This window comes from Thermobia domestica, chromosome 1, assembly GCF_964235325.1.
Source record: "Thermobia domestica chromosome 1, izTheDome1.hap1.1, whole genome shotgun sequence".
In the NCBI taxonomy this organism is placed as follows: Eukaryota; Metazoa; Arthropoda; class Insecta; order Zygentoma; family Lepismatidae; genus Thermobia; species Thermobia domestica.
In genome coordinates this window covers 228327850-228350808 of record NC_137454.1, presented here as the reverse complement: position 1 = coordinate 228350808, position 22959 = coordinate 228327850, and the positions used below count along the sequence as shown (strand labels likewise).

At 35.6% G+C, this 22959-nt stretch overlaps 1 protein-coding gene across 1 annotated transcript in view; it reads right to left on the bottom strand.

The window, feature by feature from the left end:
- Positions 1–22959, bottom strand: part of LOC145694508 (lysosomal alpha-mannosidase-like) — a 101275-nt gene that overhangs the window by 44060 nt on the left and 34256 nt on the right. Inside the window, exons 5-6 of the mRNA XM_081770821.1 lie at positions 21277–21482; positions 10650–10786 (exon numbers count right to left, since the gene is read on the bottom strand). Of these exons, the coding sequence (XP_081626947.1) occupies positions 10650–10786; positions 21277–21482 (343 nt within the window). The remainder of the gene's footprint in view (positions 1–10649; positions 10787–21276; positions 21483–22959) is intronic.

Below are 22959 nucleotides of genomic sequence, written 5' to 3'. Positions count from 1 at the left end.
GTCATTCTCCGTGTTCCATATAAATTCCGAAGGAAGACGAAAGATACATACACATTGAATTTCACTAACACTTATTCTTGTTGCTTGTTTATACTAAGGAAGATTTGTGCCTGAAGCCCCAGAAAACTAACGATAATAAGATTAGTTATGGCTCAAGAGAGCTCTGGCAGGTAGACACAACTGAGCGAAAGTAATATAACTTTCGAGAGTGTGGAGCGATAATTTGATGTAGAATGTATCAATGTAAATCTTTTGAATTTGAAGTCTTTCCGTGGTCAATACAGCCATCCGTTATTATTTTATTCACCCTAAAGAAACTTTTTATTGTAAGTTTAGAATAAATATTAAAGAAAAAGGCTGTAAAGAGCAAGCACGGTATGAATTTTCTAGTTCTATTGAGCGAAGCGTATAAGTCTGGAAAGTAATTATATGCATTGCATAAAACAAAAAGAAGCATTGTACAGCGGGGGACACTTCTAAATGGTACACCTTAGCCGTAAATCTCCATATGGCTGTACCATTTAGAAGTGTCCCCCGCTGTACAATAACATGAGATCTATATATTTTATATTTAGCTTTGGTTGACAGTATATTAATTGTAAATTCATGCTTCTTATGCACTTTCGGAAATGAGTAAAAAGCATAGAATTGTGAATGTTTTAGATGTCATTTCAACAAAAGTATTCAAATTGTACGTGTGCAAGACTCTTGCACGATAGTCTTGGTATTTCGCGTGTCTTGCAGGTATAGTCTTGGTTTTGATCTTGCGTGCAACCCCATGATCAAAACTGTAAGACTAAGACACTTGTGCTCGTCACTACTGTAAGGATTCAAATATTCAGTAAATATACACCATAATATCACGAGTTAAAATACATAATGTAATTAAAAATATGCATAGTACTATATTTCTACAATATTATAACTGTTAAGTAACTCGACTAGTTAGTATCATTTATTCAATTAATATGTTCTTTATCGTATCCTTCGTTTTCATAATTGTAAATGTATACACGCATTTTCGGAACTGAAATAGGTATACAATTTCAAATAACCATCCATTGACGTTTAATATTTGAATTTGATACATTACCTCTAGAAACCAGGACCAGTACCAATCGGTTCCTCGCATAAAATTACGAAAGAATCTTTGAATTCAATAAATAAATAAATAAATAAATAAATAAACCAGGTTACCACGAGTTAACCAAAACTTTGCAATATAATTGGAATGTTAATAGTATTTTAAAAAATACTATCTTGTATGTTTACTTCCTGACTTAAGTTGTGCTGCCGATGTTTCTGCTCATCAGGTTGAAAACAACATAATTCAGAGCATTTTTTTTCTTTTCTGGAAAGCGACCTATTTGATGCATATTTTTGAGCTCAAACAAGTAATAGTATCACGTGTATGCCACGTAAAGGAATTTCGTTTAATTGGCTTGATATTTTCATAAGTAATATTGAAATCGGAAGTGGTAGTAAATTTCTTACCACTCCCGATTGGAGTGGTAATGGAAGTTACTCTTGGAACGCTTAATTTAATGCAGAAAACTGCTTCTCTCTATTTTTACGATTTTCACTTTATCGCAATGAATGTTAAAACCAGAAACGGTTTTTTTTTCTGAAACTTCCAGTTTTAGTACAGAGACTAGAGTAGAGATGGAATATATTTTTTTGGAACACTTAATTGATTTCAGAAAGCCACCTCTTGCTTTCTATTACGGTATTTATTCTACGACGATTACTGCTAAAGTCAGAAGTGGTTAATTTATGCCAATTCTGGGTTGAATAAAGGGTTAAGAGAGAAAATAGTACCTATTCTTAGAACGCTAAATCGATTTTAAAAAACGCTTCTCGCTATCTGTTGTTGTTCTTGTTCTATGTAGATCAATATTCAAGACAGACCTGATAGTAGAGTTCTATCACTTTCGGTTTCAGTAAAGTGTTAAGGATGGAGACGAAGTGTATTCTTGGGACGCTTAATCGATGGCACAAAATCTCATCCCTCTCTATCTAATACCGTTCTTGCTTTACAGCGATCAACGTTGAAACCGGAAATGGCTAATTTCTACAACTTTCGATTTGAGTGTCGAGTCCAAACAGCGAAATCAATTTCTAGCTTTTAGTCTTCTACATTCTTACCCAATTTGGCGAGTAGTTCTCGAGAAGGTTTCTGTGAAACATTGATGGAAGTGCTAAAGAAGTTGGAGTAAAATGGAACAGTTGAAAACTCGTAAAAAACTTGCACATCAACCAAGGAATTCAAGTCAGAATGGAGGAGGAAAGGAAACAGAAAATTAATTTTGGTTGGTTGGTTAGATTGAGGTTTAGTGTCCCTTTCAGCACCAAGGCTATATGAGACGTGAATCTACAGTTTAACGTGGGATCCGAACCATATCGGCTCCCGACGGGAATCGAACCGAGGTCTCTTGCGCCGAAGAGGAGTACATTAACTATATAACAATGAGGTAACTCAAAATTGATATTGGAAGGAGAGTCCAACAGGGATGTTTCCTTCCACCGATAGTACTGAATTCAATATCTATTATTGCTTAAGCAAGGCGGATGATATTTCGAAATAGATAGAAATATTACATATTTTCGTATCACAAATGATATAGCTGTTATGTAGAAGTCTGAATTGCAGATCCAAATGGTAATTGCAATTTGAACAAAAGCTGTGAAAAAAAAATTAAAGTACTGATATTTCGAAATAGATAGAAATATTAAATATTTTCGTATCACAAATGATATAGCTGTTATGTAGAAGTCTGAATTGCAGGTCCAAATGGTAATTGCAATTTGAACAAAAGCTGTGAAAAAAAAATTTAAGTACTGAAGAAAAACAGCAAAGAAAGAACTGGAGTGCCGATAGAAGCCTTATCATTAAAAGTGCCTGCTATTTAGTGTGTCAATGAATATAGTTACGTAAGAAGTTAATGGAATATTTCATGCAGAGTATTGTACTCTGCGCAAAAATTGTTGAAAAGAAATGAAAAACAGTTAGAGCAACTATTTCGCATTTAATGTTCTATAACGTTCTACTTCGCTTATCTCATTCTCAGTAAACACAAGGAGTGTATAGAGCAGACAGACTACCTCGCGCGTTACCGAAGCAGTAGTTGCAACGAACAAAAGCTTTGATACAGGAATTTCAGGTACACCACTCGCGAGTCCATGCTATTTTAGAATTGCTACTTCTGAATTCTTACCAATCGTCCCACTTCTCCCACCCTTAGCTCTTAGGCCGGAAACACATTGACATGAGGACAGGGCAGTCGAGACTAGGCACAGTACCATGAAAAATACAACAAAGCTTCTTACTGCATATTTACTCGAGGATGTGCTACACGAAATGCTCTTCAACGTATTGATTCAGACATGCGTTCAATGCACTAAGGCCTCGCCGCATCCTCTGCTTCCCTCATTCTCGGCTTGGCTGTTCTGCCTCTGGTCAATATGCGGCCAGCTTTAGTGATTCTTCAAGCAACTACACTAATCAGAAAGACTCAATGTATCTAAAGTTACACATTAACCATTTGGAAATGACTGACTAAAATACTATCCAGATGCGAACGTGGAGTAAACATAAGAAAATTAACCAAGTCGACGAAAAGCTAAGGCTAATCTCTAAGTGTTAGGAACAGTAGAGAAAAAAGAACTGGAAAGTGGCACGATTTCATTTGAAAATCCCAGAAAACTTGATGGAATATAGGGTGAAAGGAAAAAGAGAGGGAAAGAAAATGCTACAAATGGTGGAGAATACTGCTATGGAGAAGTTTTGCGTCAAATCGAAAAGGTATCTGAGAACAATGGGGCATGGTGATTTGGCAATCTATCGCATGTTACCCAGTGTTCGAAGTAGGAAAAAAAAGCAGAGGTGGTATGTTTTAATACGACTTTGACTCGACATACTGGTTATCTAAATGTTGAAATACAGTGAGGGTATGTTACCTAAAAGATTGTATTTCTATTTACATAATGACTGAAAACCATTGGAGAGTTCTCTGTAGTTACGGGGGAAGGGACATGGAGAGACTTTGATCCTGCGACAACAACTTTCTGAAGATTTTTTTTTTAAATACTCCATTATGTTGAATATTCATGAATAATATTTTCATGAATATATGAAAATGTTCGAATATCGAATGCAGAGGTTAACAATTTCCTGTGGTGAAACTCCCGGATCCCCTACTCGACTGTCAGGTATTCCAAAATCCAAAAGGTCCGCTCCCCCAGCAGACATCCCCTAAATCCGCTCATGCTGGAAACAAGGTTTTTATATGCATTAAGCAAAGATGACACACACATACATAAGAAAGAAACAACTCAATATGGCACATTAAATTATAAAGTAGGTTAACTTCTTTGAAGATACCTCATTTTAAAAACGAAAGGTAGGAAAAAGATAAAAATGTCGGTGTTATCAACTTAGAAATTGTTTCTACATAATAAATAAAAATCTTTTTTAAGTGCAAAGCTATTCGCAATTATTGTGTATAAAAATGGATTTATTAAAGGTATTTAGCATCTACTTCCAGTGACGGTATGTCTTGATCACTGAAAAACCAGATGCGGTATGGCATACCACCGCATACCGGCTCACTTCGACCACTTTTGTTACCTGTCAGAAACGACAGAATATCTATTTGTAATGGTGATAACATTTAACTAACAAGTTCCTCTATAGCTACAAGACAAATTACTTTGTCAAGCCAACAAGAAGTCAAAAACGCATCCATCATCGTAGTACAAAAGATTTTCGCCGAATCGCTCAAGGGAAAATTCTTGGTATAAACACAAAGCTGCTGTTGAAAGGAAATTTTAACTTGGAAGTTTCCACTTAACGTTAATGAAACGACACGTGTAGTACTTTACGTGAAGAAAAAGGAAGGATTTGCTTAGCGATTTGTTTCTGTATTCTACTGTCTTCTATTTTAAATTTTAAATATCGAATTTCACTGTAGTTTTAAATAGTAAATTTTATTTACACTTCAGAGACCTTCCAAAAATAACAAACTGGAAAAAAAATTTAACATCTTAACAGTAAAGTTGAATTTATTTAATTTACTTCGTAAATTCAAATTGTACTTAACTAAAAGTAACATAAACACAAGTATAAAACAAATTCAACTGTTTCATTGAATTAAATAGATTTCGTTTGGATTATTAGTAATGATTGACTTTTTATCTTCAATATTTCATAGTGTTTCCTTTTAAAAGAACCACACAGAAAATATAAGCAAATCTAGGACTGTAAAGTTTTTTTTTTTTTAACTATAGTCGGCCTACTTGTCTATAGTGATCAAAACTTTTCAAGACTTTGTTTTACGGGTAGTTTACTGCTTTAGAATTTTTCTTCTTTCTCGTAGCTTACTTCATAAAAACTAATATGTAATGAAATAATTTAATGCAATAAAATTTACAGTATACTTTTATTGTCTAAAAATTCGTTTTTCTTATAATTTTTATAGTTTATCAGACGAAGTGTTCATAAATATGATCGATAGTAAAATTTCTAAGTAGTCTGTTTTATTATTATTATTATTATTATTATTATTATTATTATTATTATTATTATTATTATTATTATTATTATTATTATTATTATTATTATTATTATTATTATTTTAGTTTAACGTCCCGTCTTATATCGCAACTAAGGGGGATGCTGGTGATGATAATAGTCTAGGCATCAACTTTCCAAAAGTGACCTCCTTTTCGAGTTTAAGAGTAAATCATGTAACAATTTGACATCCGATATATATATATATTTTTTTAATATATACCCATCAGTCTTGGGAAGTAACATAACGCAAGTAACGCGTTACTTTTAAGTAATGTTTCCTGATAAAGCGTTAATTTTTTCCAAAGTAACTGTAACGGTAACGCGTAACATATTTTTAAGTAACGTACCTAGTTTGCGTTACTTTTTTCGCGTTGCATTTCGGATGAGTAACTACTACGTATATAGGGGAAAACGGGGTAATGGTACGCTGTGTATAATTGCACGCATCCCTGTTTACAAAAGAGTAGAAGAAGGAGAAGGTCTGCATTGTGCTCAATCCTACCAACAACGTGCCGAACGAACCTCACTTGAGTGGGAGAGCGCTGCAGAAAACGTACAACGGAGTATGACTATATATTGAAAATCATTGTTTTTCTTCAAAAATTTCACCAGTTTTCTTTAGTGGTTAAGTTCAAACTTACTTCTGGGGTACGGTATTTTTGTAGTCAATATGTATGAATAGTCAATTTAGAATAAACATAGGGTTAGTATTTTGTCATAATATTTACGCATGCCAGTCAAGAACAAAAAATCAAGATGGGCTGATTTAGGGTAATAGCACGCATGAACACAAAAGAGCGTGTGATTAAAAATCCCTCATCAGGCTTTGAAAAGTGTGGTAGGTTCGCCATGAATCCAAAAGTTTTTATAGATGCTGATTTTGCTGCAAGTGATCAGTGCTGTAGTTAGACTGTGGAAAATACGGATGCAGACCTTTCTCATGATGCAATTGACTCGACGAAACAAGAATTTAGTGACGTTTGTAAACTGTAAGTCGCTGAACTATCAAGGGAAGTCACCAATTCTGAAAAATTCTCCGCAATAGTCCCGTTAACAGCAATTTCTTCAATTCCTAGGCAAAAAACCATCGTTAATGAAGCAGAAAGGAAGGCACCAAAGCTCAGAAATTCTAACAGCAATGCGTCGCAAGGCTCTTCTGCAATAAAAAGAGCGAAGAAAGCAAATACGTTTAGGGAATATCATTATATGGAAGTTTAAAAAAGAATTTAACCAAGAGCTCAACTGTTGCGTGCTGTTACCCTCAACTGCAGGGTAACTGCACGCAGTGTAAGGTTTCAAATTTCCGTCTGCTATCTTATAACGGAGAGTAATTACGCAATAGTTCCGAGTTATTTCATAGTAAACATACGTAGGTATGTACAGCGCTATTCATTAGACTCCATGGTGCTTGCTTTCTTATTGCTATTCTGAGCAATTTAAAAAATCCGTGTGTCATTATCCACTTTTCCCCTACGTATATTTTTTTCGGAAACAAATGTTTCTTTCCTGTAAGTGAATTTCTCAGAATGGAACAATGGAGCATGAACTACTGATGTCAGTGACCGATAGTCACCGACACGCAGAAAAACAGATAAGATCTTAGTGCCACTTGCTGTTTTTGGAAGATAAGGACAGCTTCAGGGAAATCATGTGTACTGATTGCAAGCGCCTGGAAGATTTTGTCATAGATTTTGATAGCTCGAAATCAATACATTCAGTAAATGAACTGCAACTGCAATGGGACCGGTAGTCTATTTTACTTTGATTTATGTTGTTTCTATACACATGGAGAACGGTAATATTTTACCTTTCGAACATTTGAAAGAATAGTTTTTCTTAAAAGCTGAGGATGATGGTGGGCAGAATTTAAAAGTAAAGTGTCTGAAATACCACGGTGGGAAGAGTCGAGTTCCGAGCCGATTCATTGTTTTTGACGTCGAGTTTCGAGTAGAGTCGAGTTTGATAAATGGCTCGCTCGTTCAGCTCGTTTTGAAATCATAGAATGATTTTACTGGAAGACGAAAGTCATGAGAAATGTAAGCAGTAATATGAAATACTTTTAATGTTGCTCACGAGGAGGGACACTATTCGATTTTGTCTTGTCTCGATAACGAGACCACAAGAGATTTTTACAACGAGTTCAATTCGGTTCGACTCAACTGAGTCAATGGCTTGAGCCGGCTCGTTTGGGGTGAACCATCGGCTCGAGCCGGCTTGGTTGGGATGAGCCATCTGCTCCGTTCGGCTCAACTGAGCCGAAGGCTCTAGCCGTCTCGGTTGGGTGAGCTGATGGCTCGGCTTACTTCTCAGTTCGGCTCTATAGTGAATGAGCCACGAAACGAGCTGCTCGAGTTGTTGACAATTCTAAACCCGGAGGGAGCAGTTTTGAACATATTTCGCCAGTTAACTTTTAACAACTGTTGCAATCAACTAGTTTCTTTAATATTCAGATAGAAACCGTCTATCTTTCATGTTATACACACTGTTGTTATAACAATAATAATTGATAATAAGTTGTGGTAGTAGTAGTTTCATTGATAATAATTATATTGTCTATGTGTGATACTTGAAGAGATTACTTGAAACTACATAGAGGATTTATCTCGATTTAGCTCGGCTCGACTAGAAACTCGACTCGAATTGGAGTCGGGTTGAAGGAAATTTTTCGAGCCGAACTCAAAGATGTCTGTTTCGAGTCGAGACAGTTCGCTCCAACTCGCTCGTGCCCATCAATACGAGTAAGGCAGTATGACATTTTAGTTAGTGTTAGTTATATGAAAATGTTCATATAGTTATCAAGTAAGAATTTCTACTTGCATCTTCATAAAGCGATTCAGAACGTGTAATAATAATAATAATAATAATAATAATAATAATAATAATAATAATAATAATAATAATAATAATAATAATAATAATAATAATAATAATAATAATAATAACGGAAAATTGAATAAGATTTTTTCACATATTCAAAGTTTTGGATCTAAGAGTAACGCGTTACTTTCGAAGTAGGGTAACAGTTACCTTTTTAGGGTAAGTAACGCGTTAGTAGCGCGTTACATTTTAAGGGAAAGTAAAGTAACTTGTAAAGCGTTGCATTTTTACAAGTAACTTACCCAACACTGATACCCACCACTCATTACAAAAGTGCCGGATGCCAGAAAAAACTAAGGATGGTCACAAAGTTTCGGTTCCGGCAGGATTCTTGGAGATTCGGATATCAGAACCGCTTCCGGAATTGGAACTGGATCTTAAGAACCGGTTCCAGACCTGGATCCGAAAATCCGGTTCCGGAACCGGATCTGTTCAGAGCCGAAACCGGTTCAGGAATCGGTTCTGGCCATCCCTAGAAAAACACCCCACGGGAGGGGGATGAGAGGAAAGCTTTTCTATTATTCACTATATCCATTAACGATTGGAGCTAGAGCACCCAATTTTTTACTTTGTCTAATTGTCGTCTACAAGTCGTTTAATTTTAGTGCATTTTGGTACTAAATATAATAGTTCTCTTGTTATTTTCATGCTTATCTAGTATTGGTTGCACGTGGTGTCAGTTTTTTAAATCACAGATTCTTTACAAGATCGAATTCGAAAAAAATGTTTCCTCTAAAAGTTTTATGCTCTTTTAAAAATTGTACACTTATATTAGTGTAGGACTATAATTAATAATGTCCGAGTTATAAGCGACTTAATTCCATCGTGTGTGAAACTGATCATTGCGCGGCCCAAGCATTAGCTTCCGACAAACGATAGAAGCTGATGATTATATATACATATACTTGCAGGCAGACAAGATTATATATATATATTAACCATCATCAGCTTCTAATATCCATCCTTTGTTTGTCGGAAGGTAACTCTTGGGCCACGCCATGATCAGTTTCGCACACGACAGAATAAAGTCGCTTATAACTCAGACACTATTAGTCCTACACTAATATAAGTATACATTTTTTGAAAGAGCATAAAATGAGGAAATTGTTTTAGAGAAAAACATTTTTCCAAATTCGATCTTGTAAAGAATCTGTGACTAAAAACTGACGTCACGCGCAACCAGTAAAAATGAAAATAAGAAAATCATTACATTTAGCTCAAAAATGCAGTAAAGTTAAACTGTAGAAGAGAATTAGACAAACAAAATAAAAGAAATTCTGATGCTCTAGCTGCAATGGTTACGGAGCTATAGCGAATAACAGAAACGGCTAAAAATTTCTGCTTTTTTCCCCTCCACTCCCATGAGGTGTTTTCTTCTGGTATCTGGCATTTTTGTGATCAGTGATGGGTATATATTAAAAAAATATCGGATTCCAAATTGTTACATGATTTGCCATTAAAACTCAATTTTTAAGCCTCGATGCGTAGACTATAATGAATTAAAGAGCACTGAAGAAAATTGAAGGAAAAGGAGAATTCCGGAAACCCATACATTAGGTCTTTGTCCACCGCAAACTCCAGTTACCGAGAGATGGGATCGAACTAGAAACCCCACGAACTACAGATGAGCGATCTGCCACAGAACCACCACGACCCTCAAGTAGTCACGTTAGAAAACAATCGTTCTGTTGTCTGTTTCGCCTTGAACAGTTTATTATTATAGAACGGTGGATTAACTTAAAAACAGTTTTTTTTTTTTTAATGCAATCAGACCTTTCAACTAACACAATTTTAACTTACACCATACAGCAGGCCGAAGACTCGGTGGGAGTCAAATCTTGACTGGATATTTTCTGCGTATCTACTTTTGAATTGCTTTATTCATATTGCATTTGTTATTTGAGTTTTCGTATTAGCGTAATTCTAAAGATTGGATATTCACGTCTAACATGCAGAACATAAAATGAAAATGCATAGGATTTACAAAATTATAAACTAGGTATAGGCCCTATTTAATTGTATTATTGTATTGTATAACTAGGTTGAACAAATAAACTTTATATATTTGTTGTTTTATGGTCTGTTGATGCGGTTACATACAGAGATATTGCGGACCTGAATGCAGATGTGATGTTTAATATCGACGCACGTTGTATACCTGGCAATAAGCAATAACAAATAAACAAAAATCGTAACTTACTCTGCGATCAACATTGTATCCATGAAGGTTTGGATTGTCAACAATAGGTTCATCAGAGCAATATATGTCAAAGCAAAAGCCACTTGGAGGCATATATAGGTTATAGAGTACTCCACTGAAAATATCAGAATCCGCACCTAAAATATATCAAAATTCTTTCATTTACTATATTAAATAACATAATCTCAGAATAAAATTTTAAATAATTTATAACAATCTGGCACATACGAATATACAAACACACATATATACAAGGTGTTTCAAAACAACACCGACAACGTTTGGGAGATGATTCCTGACACCAAGATAAGACGAAAAGTTTAGACCAACCTGGATGCACACATGCTTCCTTTCGGAATTACAGGCTGCCGAAAACATGAAAAAACGAACCTTAAAGGTCCACAGCTCCAAAACTATGGGACCTACCGTAGTCGGGTCAAGACTTCACTTAGGAACTAATATGTGCGCTATCCAAAAATACATGTTTCAGAATCCTAAGTTACTCACGAAATAATTTTTATAAAGGAAGTTTGGCTACGTTCATATAATTTGAAGTGATCACCAACTACCTCTATAAAAATTATTGCGGAAGTACCTTAGGATTCAGAAACATGGATTTTTGGATAGGGCATATATTAGTTCCTAAATGAAATCTTGACCTGACTACGGTAAGTCCCATAGTATTGGAGTTACTGACCTTTAAAGTTCACTTTTTCATGTTTTCGGCAGCCTATAACTCCGAAAGGAAGCATTTGTGCACCCAGGTTGGTCTATACTTTTCGTCTTGTCTTGGTGTCAGGAATCGCCTTCACAATGTTGTCGGTGTTGTTCTGAAGCACCCTGTATATTTTCCAAGCAAGTTTAAAATACAGCAGTATTATAAAACTGATCAAGCTAACGAATAATAAGTTTAAAAATCCTTTATGGTGATCAAGCCATTACCACGCGAGACTATTGTGCACGTAAACCAGATTTAAATTCCTTTTGAGAGACCATTACCGGTTTTGCTCTACCAAAGACCGGAAATGGCTAATTTCTATCACTTTTCAGTTTGCATGTTCGTTGCAAACACGAACTCAATTCCTAAATTTTTCCGTCTATAAATTAATCAAAATTTGGTGGTGATCCTAGTTCTTGAGATGTTTTTGTGTGCCGGACAGATAAGCGGACGGATAGACACACGGACAGGAAAATATATATCAGTGCCGTGCCGAAGAAAAATCAGGGCCCAGGGCGAAAGTATACGATGACGGCCCCTCGTACATATGAGTGAGGTCGACAGACCAGCCGCGAAACGCCACCATGGGGGGCGCGAAAGGTAAGAAAATTTTCAAAAATAAACCATGCTTTTCCTTGATTTTGAGCACTTTTTTTATTACTTTTTCCTTCCATTTTATATACATTGTATATTTCCTTTTTCCTTCCGACTTTTGCGCCCCATTACTTCGGCGCCCTGGGCTGTCACCCCGCTCGCACCCCTTCCCCTCACGGCACGGTACTGATATATATAAAGGAATTCGGTAAATCGAACTCCTTTAAAATTAACAAAAAAATTAAGGTATTAATATTTAAAAAATTAAGGCAAAGAAAAATAATTAATTAACTTAAATATTATATCACAGAAAAGTAACGGTTGAAATTAAAATTAAAGTTAATCGATTGAAATTTAAAAAAAAAATAGCCTTTTCAACTATTTTACAGTTATCTATATCTATAAATATGTTGTTGCAGGAATATAATTTGATAACGCATTTGCCCGGTATTTCTTATAATTTTAGTATGTGTATAATCGGGAAAGACATGTATGTGGTAAATTTCATGTCAAAAGAGCAGTAAATAAGAACAATAAAACGTTAAATAAAACTTTCTTTTCCATTTAGCAACATTTTGTTTTACTCGTATTTATAATTCTTTTCCTGTGAAATTTACCACAAATATACATTTTCCGATTATACACATAGTATCAGTATTAAAAGTACAATGCAAAATCATTATCAAATTATATTCTTACAAGAAGACAGTTATAGATATGCGACAATCATTTTGGACATGAGTGTACATCCCTTCCTGCACCACACACTCGCTGGACCGGTCTCTGAAAAGTCCTAGCAAAGTTGTTCAGTGGAATGTTGTTCAGAGCTTCTGTCACATTAGCTTGATTAGTTTCCCCTTGAGAATAGATTGGAGCCCATGGTAGAGCATAAAGTCATCTTTTTACCAAAATTGTCAAATATGGGGCAAAAGAAAGAATGTAAACCTTATTTTGGATAAAAACTGACGCACAGCAAAATTGATGTAGGCCTGTGACGAAGGCAATCATGTCCATACGTGTTCTGCATCATTCTGTACGTTTCAGTTGCTGTTTCATCGCATTAACACAAAACTGAATAGCAGCACGTTGCTTCATTCTCTGAACACTGCCGAATAAAGAAACACGGATATGACGGCGGAGCTCAACAGCATTTCGGTAGACGACTTTGGTATGGCGTTTGTGAGCTTCTACGACTAGTGTAGACCTGTGACTAAGACAATCATGTTCATACGCGTTCTACATTATTCTGTACGTTTTAACTTCATTTAACATAAAACTTGATTGCAGCACGTTGCTCCATTCTCTCAACACTGACGACGAATAAAGAAAAGCAGATGTGACGACGGTGCTGGAGAGCATTACAGTTGATGACTTTCTTATGGCGTTCATGAGCCTCTACGACTGATCTCACAAGTATGTGGAACGGGAAGGAATGTATGTAGAAAATTAATTTTGTAATATTTTAATTCTGGCAGCGTTATCATATTTCAAGGTAGCCTCGGAACTCTTCATCACACTGCGTATGTATTTTAAAATTTAGTAATAATAGGAAATGTATACTATATCAAAGTCACACCAAACATCAGGTATGTGTTTCCTTTTAGAGACGAAGAACTTTATGTTGAAATAAAATAGAAAAAAGGTTTTTTTAATGTCCATGAAATTGGATTTATTTGAGAGATTATTTTATGGCATTAGTGTTTGAATATGATTTCGGGCATGTGGCCACCGCGGCTGTTGTGCGCATAGCGTAATCTGGAGGTCCAATTTTCATACACTCTTCGCAGTAAATCAGACTATATTTCGGCAATAACGCGTTGAATTTTGGCTTCCGAGTACTTAATTGTTTCTGGTTTCTCGGCGTAGACATGCGACTTTACATATACCCAGAGAAAATAATCTAATAGGTTCAAATCGCATGAACAAGGTGGCCAATTAACAGGTCAATTTCGTGAAATTAATCGATCGTTCAATGTTTCTTTCAGTAAATTAATTGAATTGAATTGATTTTGGGTTTAACGTCCCGTTCAACAGCGAGGCTATATTAGACGTGGACCTACTGAATAACGTGGAATCTGAACCACACGAACTCCCGCCAGGATTCGAACCAGGGTCTCCCACGCCAAAGGCGCGTACGCTTACCGCTTAGCCACGAAGGAGCGCTCAGTAAATTAATTGTGGCGCGCGGTGTGTTACATGTGGCTCCCTCCTGCTGAAACAACATGTCTGCAACATTAATGTCTGTCCATCGAGACACGAAAAATTTAGTAATCATGTCTCTGTACCACTCACCCTTGACTGTAACGTTCTTCGGACCAGCATCGGTTTTGAAGACATTAATGTTGCAGACATGTGATTTCAGCATGGACCAATGATTCCACTGGCCTGATGATTCCACCGGATGCGAATTATCGTTTAGCGAAAACAATCCATAGTTTCTCGAATTGAGCACTCTGATCGACGATTATGAGCACCGTAAAATGCACGTACTGCCCGATGAGCTTTCCAATTGAACCATGATTTGCAAAATAAATTTGCACAATTTGCAAACGTTGCTCCAGCATGAGTCTATTCATGATGAATTGCCTGACAAAACTAACCTCAAAACAACCAAGAACTGTAATATCCGCTGTCACAGAAAACACTGTTGCCAGTTTAAAGTTCTCTGCCTCTGAAAACAACGCCCTTTATAAGAAATTTCAGCAATGGTGATTTCATTGTTTCAAAGTCCATGAGTCCATGATCCAGCTTTGGAGACTAGCTGAGAAAAAGTCTCACATTAATCCTTTTCCGCAATAGAATAGTGTGTGAAGTTTCGAAATAAGCTGCAAAACAGTTCATGTATAATATACATTTCGTATTAGTGCAGTCAAATTACCAAAAAGTAAGGAACAAATTAGTAACAAGCTGAAAATTGGTACAGATATTGAGAATGATGTTCTAAATAACATACTAAAAGTCTGCACTATATGGAGATATGCTTGAAAACACTATTATGCCACTTTTGTTGAACGAGGAAGGGTGATATCATCAACATTAGCAACAAGATGGGGCACCGCCGCATCATCTTCGTAATGTAATCAATGGCTCAATGAACACTTTCCCGGTTGCTGGATAGGTCGACATGCATCAGTTGAATGGCCAGAAAGGTCCCCCAGTCTAACTCCGTTGGATTTCTATCTTTGGAGGGCACTTTAAAGCTATTGTCTACCAGTGTAAAATTAATGATATTGGTTACCTGAAAAGTAGAATCATTATGGTCTTGTGAACAAATATCACCAACTATGCCCTGCAGAGTGTACAAGCACTGGATTGCACGCTTAAGGATGTCCATAGAACACAACGGTGGGTATGTTGAACATGTGATGTGATTGTATTTCTCTTATATGTGTTAGCTCTCTCTTTTCCTCGTTATTAAAGAATGTGTAATGTGAGATATTTAAAAAGCTTGTTTTTTTACTTTATTCTTCAATTCGAAACTTCGCACAGCAAAGCATTTCACTCATAACATATCCTAGATTTCTTCGCAACTTAAAGATCATTGGAGGCTTTAGAACAATAACCTTACCGTTGGGTTTCTCTTCGAACGAGAATGTTGTTTAATGTGTCACACGACCATGTTGCCATTTAAATTAAACAAGTTTATTCCAAGATCACGGCCACCAAGATGGCGGACGACAATCTTAAACACGTCATAATGTCCCCCCCCCCTCAAACCAGCATTGATAGCAATTGACTTCGGATCGACCACATTTACAGTTTCTCAAGTATATACCCCGGTCCAGATTTTCCATTTCACAACAAAATATCATCTTTCAATTACTTCGGACATTCGGACATTTTCCTATATGGCGAACGAAGAAGTTGTTGGATATTAGTAGGTTCTACGGTAGTTCTCTGAATTTCAGAATTTAGAGCTAATTATTTCTAAAAGTATGCGCTTTACGAAAAATTGTTTCTCTATAAAAAAAAATATTGTGTTGTCTATGCTCTATACAGAGGCACTAAGTTTATCTCTTTATGTTCTACCATAGTGAGGATATTGCTATTTTTATCTGGCACTTATTATTTTTATTTGACACTTCCAGCGGCCATTTTCCAATATGGCGGCAAAGGTCACGTGGGATTTCAGGGGACTTTTAGTATGTTATTTAGAACATAATTCCCAACATCTATACCAAGTTTCCACTTGTTACTAATTTGTTCCTTTCTTCATCAAAATTTGAGCTTCATTTACTGCACTAAAATACTGAAGCAACTATTTCGCTTTCCAGATCACAATAATGCTATATAGTGCAGTCAAATTACCAAAAACTAAGGAACAAATTAGTAACAAGCTGAAAATTGGTACAGATGTTGGGAATTATGTTCTAAACAACACACTAAAAGTACCCTGAAATCCCTCGTGACCTTCGCCGTCATATTGGAAAATGGCCGCTGGAAGTGTCAAAGGAACAATACCCAGATAAAAATACCAATATTTTCGCTATGGTCGAACATAAAGAGATAAATTTAGTGTCATTTTATAAAACATAAATAACACAATATCTTTATACTGAAACAATTTTTCAAAAACGCTTACTTTTAGAAATATTTAGCTGTAAATTCTTAATTTCCGAAAACTACCGTCAAACTGATTTAAAATTTTATTGAATTTAAAAAGTAATTATTAACAAGTTAAAATTTGACATAGATGTTGGTAAAGATTATTTAAATGACATGATAAAATTCCACTACTTCTTTGTTCGCCATATTGGAAAAAAGTCCAAACGTCCGAAGTAATTTAAAGATAATATTTTCAAAAGTGAAATACAAAATCTGGACCGGGCTAAATATCTGAGAAACTGTAAATACAGTCAATCCGAAGTCAATTGCAATCAATGTTGGTGGGAGGGTCGAAACATTATTATGTGTTTAAGATTAACGTCCGCCATCTTAGTGGTCGCCAGCTTCGAATTGACTTGTTTATTTTAAATAGCAACATGGTCGTGTGATATATAAAAGAACATCCTCGTTCGAAGAGAAACCCGACGGTAAGGTTGGTTTTCCAAACCCTGCAACAGTTTTGAAGTTACGAATAGATGTAGGATATGTTATGTGTGAAATACAGTGAAATGTGCTGTGCGAAGTTTTGAATTGAAGGATAAAGATAAAGTAAAAAAAAAAAAACGAGCTTTGTAACATCTCACATTACGTATTCTATAACAACCAGGAAAAGAGAGAGCTAACACACGTAAGAGAAATACAATCACATCACATGTTCAACATTCCCACCGTTCTGTTTTATGCATATTCTTAAGCCTGCAACCCAGTGCTTGTGCAATTTGCGAAGCATAGTTGATGATATTTGTTCGCAGGCCTTATGATTCTCCTCTTCAAGTAGCCAATTTCATTAATTTTACTCTGGTAGAAGTAGCTTTAAAGTGCTCCCAAACTTAGAAATCGAACGGAGTTAGGTCGGGGACCTTGCTGGCCATTCAACTGGTCAATGCCGACCTATCCAGCATTCGGGAAAGTGTTTATTGAGCCATCGATCACATTACAACCATAATGCGGTGGTGTTCCATCTTGTTGCCAATATTGATGAAATCACCCTTCCTCGTTCAACAAAATTGGCATAACAGTGTTTTCAAGCATATCTCCATATTGTGCAGCATCCAAGGTCTCATGAATGAAAACATGTAAAATAAGTTTTTTTATATTTCACACTACACCATTACCTTACCTGCGCCTTGCATCTTTGATGCATTCATCTAATTAAGATTTGTATTAGCTCAGTAACAAACATTTTGCGAAGTACCGAGAAATCCTACGGTGAAGATTTGTTTTAAATCTTCAACTGTTGTGAAGTTGTGAATGGATTTAGGATAGATTATGTTATCATTTAGACTTAAATGTTGTTATGTGTGGAACATTGTATGGACGGGAACCGACTGTCTCTTTACTTTTTTCTTGTAAGTAGGACAGGGTAATAACTCGAGAGGAAAGAATTGAAATTATCCTTTTGGCTGGAGGACACAGCTCAACAATAATAACAGCCGTCTTGAGAGAGCGACATCCTAATCGAGAGCTGGTGACAGACAGTGCTGTACGAAAACTAATCCGCAAATTCAGAGCAACGGGAAATGTTGATGATTTACGATCAGGACGACCACGAAATGCAACTGATCCAGACACATCAGCAGCTGTGTTAGGTGTATTGGTGAAAAGTCCTACGAAGAATGTGCGACGTCTATCAAGTGAACATAACGTTAGTGTCAAAAATGTTTAAAGAACATTAAAAATAGAAAAGTAGCACCCTCAAAAATTACACTTGAAACAAAAATTGTCAGAGGATAATTCTGATAGACCAATGGAGTTTTGTGAGTAGACGTTGGCCCAGATAGCTCGTGATCCAGAGTTTCCTCATAACATTGTTTTCAGTGATGAGGCAACTTTCTGTGCAACAGGTGAGATTAAAAACCAAAATACCCGTTACTGGGCTATTACAAATATTAATTTGATGGATGCATCAAAGATGCAAGGTACAGGTAAGGTAATGGTGATGTGGAATATGGGGCGAAAAACTTATTGGACCCGTTTACATTCATGGGACCTTGAATGCTGCACAATATGGAGATATTGTTGTAAACACTGTTACGCCACTTTTGTTGAACGAGGAAGGGTGATTTTATCAATATTGGCAACAAGATGGGACACTGTCGCATTATAGTGGTAATGTAATCGATGGCTCAATGAACACTTTCCCGGTTGCTGGATAGGTCGGTCCCTCAACCTAAGTCCATTCGATTTTTGTCTTTGGGAGCACTTTAAAACTATTGTCTACCAGAGTAAAATTAATGACATTGGCTACCTAAAAAGGAAAATCATTACAGCCTGTGAACAAATATCACCAACTATACTTCGCACAGCGCATAAGCACTGGGTCAAACAGTTAAATGCATTGAACAGAACGGTGGGAATGTTGAACATGTGATGTGATTGTATTTGTCTTACGTGTGTTAGCTCTCTCTTTTCCTGGTTATTAAAGAATACGTAATGTGAGATGTTACAAAGCTCGTTTTTTACTTTATTTTACCCTTAATTTGAAACTTCGCGCTGTACATTTCACAGTATTTCACACATAACATATCCTACATCTATTCATAACTTCAAAACCGTTGCAGGGTTTGGAAAACTAACCTTACCGTTGGGTTTATCTTCGAACGAGGATGTTCTTTAATATGTCATACGACAGAGTTACCATTTAAAATAAACAAGTTGATTCCAAGATGGCGACCACCAAAATGGCGGACGACAACCTTAAACACATAATAACGTTTCGACCCTCCCACCAACATTGATTGCAGTTGAGTTCGGATTGACTGCATTTACAGTTTCTCAGATATTTAGCCCGGTCCAGATTTTGTATTTCTCTTTAAAAACTATTATCTTTGAATTACTTCGGACGTTTGGACATTTTCCAATATGGCGAATAAAAAAGTAGTGGAATGTTATCATGTCATTTAAATAATCTTTACCAACATCTATGTCAAATTTTAACTTGTCAATAATTACTTCCTAAATCAAATAAATTTTTATGTCAGTTTGATAGTAGTTTTCGGAATTTTATAATTTAGAGCTAAACATTCCTAAAAGCTGGGAATTGTTCCTTTGACACTTCCAGTGGCCGTTTTCCAATATGCGGCGAAGGTCACGTGGGATTTCAGGGGACTTTTAGTATGTTGTTTAGAACATCATTCCCAACATCTGTACCAATTTTCAGCTTGTTACTAATTTGTTCCTTTCTGCATTAAAGTTTGAGCTTCATTTATTGCATTATATGGTTTTCGATGAAAAATAAAGAGTAATGCTTTAAAAGTTACAAATTATTTAACGGTTATCAACCAAAACTTACTCTGCAGGATTAAATTGATTAAATCAACACTTAACAAAATGTTTAACTGTTTAATTTAACCGTTAATTTTACAGCGGATGAAGTACAAACCTATCTGCAGTGTACAATGAACAGGTAGACGATTCATTCTACTTTCTTTGTCACCTTCTTCCTACCCCCAAGTCTAGTATTTTGAGCAGGTTAGAGAATACTGGTAGTGTGACCTGCTGAGAAACAGATTACCAGAAGGATCGCGAGCAACATCGATAATCTGCAATTGTTTTTCCACTTATCTATATGAAGTGAAAATTACAATTGTGTCACATGTAATGATATATTAAAAGACCATCGGCCATATTTGCACAGACTTCTACTAACCTGATAATTTGTGGTCATTCCATCATTTACAGTATATCAGTCAACGGCGCCGACTTTCCAAAATTTATATGGGTGCATATCTATGGTAGGACGTGTTAGCCTTTATGTTCTCAGGGAAATCTCAATGTTTGATTGATTTATTTTTAGTTAAAATCTTTTATGAGTACTGTCACAAAGGCCTGTGCTGTGATAAAGTAAAATATACCGGTACTATAAGGATAAGTTAGGACTGCCCTAGCTCAGTCGGTAACACGACTGACTTAAACGCAAGAAAAACGGGTTCAAACCCGGGTCCAAACTAAAAATCTCGTGAATGTGGTTCACCCACAAGATTATTTATGTAAGTGAGGGAGCCCTGGAGCACCCACGTAGTCGGCGCGCATGAAATCAGTTACGTCAGTTTAAGTAAATGATATTTCCTTTGTGACTATTGTACATAACAATTAAAATAAAATTGTGTTACTAATAGGTTACTTACTATTGTAGGTGATAAGTAATAGGGCTATATGAGGAACAATTCAAAATAAATTAATAGATAAGGATTTCTTTACGTGATTTTGCTTCTGCAGTACAAAACAATCTCGTATAAAATGATGTATACATCATGTAGCAAGTGAAGATTATGTATGTATATATCTTTATGGTAGCATAACATGCCCTGCTACTTATCATAATATAAATCTTAATATAAAAATAAAGTAGGCTATCAGACACCACTAAGACCCAAAGGAGCGAGTGCTATATCATGAACAGTAACACTATATATATAGATATTCTGGTCAATGTTATAGGTTGAAGAATGAAATTGATTTTGCTGGATTGTTTGGAAAAACCGACAGGAATATCAATCAGGATTTCACATTCTCTTGAACAAAATCTGACTTATAAACTTGTTCTAGGACTTGCTGCAGAGTTTATGATAATTCTGGGTATTACAAGTTATGTTAATCTTGTTTGTTGTAGATGCGTAGGTGGCTTATAGTAGATATAAAATATTTGTTGTTCATTCCGCTATTTAATTTACAAAAAAGTTTTATTCTGTACTTAATTCTTTGTCTTACCTAAATTATCACTTCCTCGCCAAACAAATTCCATTGTTTTCTTATACATTCTAGTACTCATATCCATGAAGTCAATTCGTCCAAAGAATAAACCATCAAATCCCATCTGGGCAAACTCTGATGCAACTTCTCTTGAATGGCCAAAAGGATCAATCTGCCAAGCAACCCGTGGACGACCACACTCGCCGAACGTCTCATTGAGGAATCTGTTTGAAAAAAAAAATACCTAATGATAATGGATCAACTGATAAGACTTTTTAAATGGTTCCCATAGTATTAGATTTTAAGGTATTAGTAGAATTTCAATATACAATGTAAGCATTTTATCGTGAGTGCAGTTTACATTGATATCACACTTAGTAGAAGATTAATATTTCCATTTTCAACACATACTTGTAAAAATTGAAAGAGACTCTAGATACATATATCTCTGTATTTGTATATGTATGATATATATATAAACCTATTTCATAGCTGAAAGGTTTAGGCCAAGTTACCTATTCTGCCAATTGGACCTAATGCCATCCGTGTTACAGAAAACCAGTTGTTCTACAAAACCTTCGGCTTGTTGTAGGCCTACACTAGGTTAAAATCTTGGTTAATTAAAAGCTCTAATATTGTTTACATGTAACCATCAATCAATTTGCGGCTACACAAATATTAATTCTCAAATGTTACGGCTTGATAGTAGTAGAAACTTCATGTGGGTTGATGATAAAGCTTGTTAAATGTTGCACGGTCCTAAAGGTAAATTGTCAGAATTGTCTGTATGTTATATACTGTGTTTATACTGCTTAAATGTTAGTTAATAAAATGAATTATATTGTGCTTGACATGGAATAAATACTTGTGGATTTGAAACAAGTAATTTGAACTATACTTACCTTTAGACCCTAATACGACCAATGCCTTAAGCAGGTCCATGTTCATCACCATTTCTATTCATTTTCAGGCAGGCAGCGAAAGTAGGGGAGCAACGACTATTAACTATTAGAAATTAGCGTTACTGGAATCTTCTTATTTTATAATAAGGATACCGAAGAACAAGACACAAGTTTAAATCAGCCATTGAGTGCAATATACATGTAGCTCTATAATTTAATATCAATTATAACTACTTTTCTCTTAAGCAAACTCTGATAAATTGTAAATAGAAATACGTCATATAAAATGGAATTCCAATGTAAAGTTTTGCATTCAAAATGAAACTGTAGTTTCTTATTTGCCATGGTGTTGAACATTCTAGATCATATGTTCAAATCAGCTTACACACTGCATCCACTTTGTCAATTCTATGAACCTCGTGGCCCTATAGCAAACCTCTCATTCATTACATATTGGTTTGAATCGGTTGATACTTTTCATTCATTCATTTTTTCTTTCCTCTCTTGTAAATAAAGTACTAATAAATCTAAGTTAGAAATTACTTTATTACCTGCTTACAAAATGTCCAATATTTTAGTTTGCTAGCTAAAAATACATGTATAAGCTATTTGAATATTTAAAATTTGTAATGTGGCTCTTGGTTATCCAAAGAGTTAATCAAGTGGTGCGAAATTGTATGTATATATATATGTGTGTGTGTTTTTCTAATTTATTTAACTGTTGAGTGGACTGTTGAGCGATCCCGAAGATCCTTAAATCTTATCTCAGAGGCGTTAAGTAAACCAAATTACGAATAAA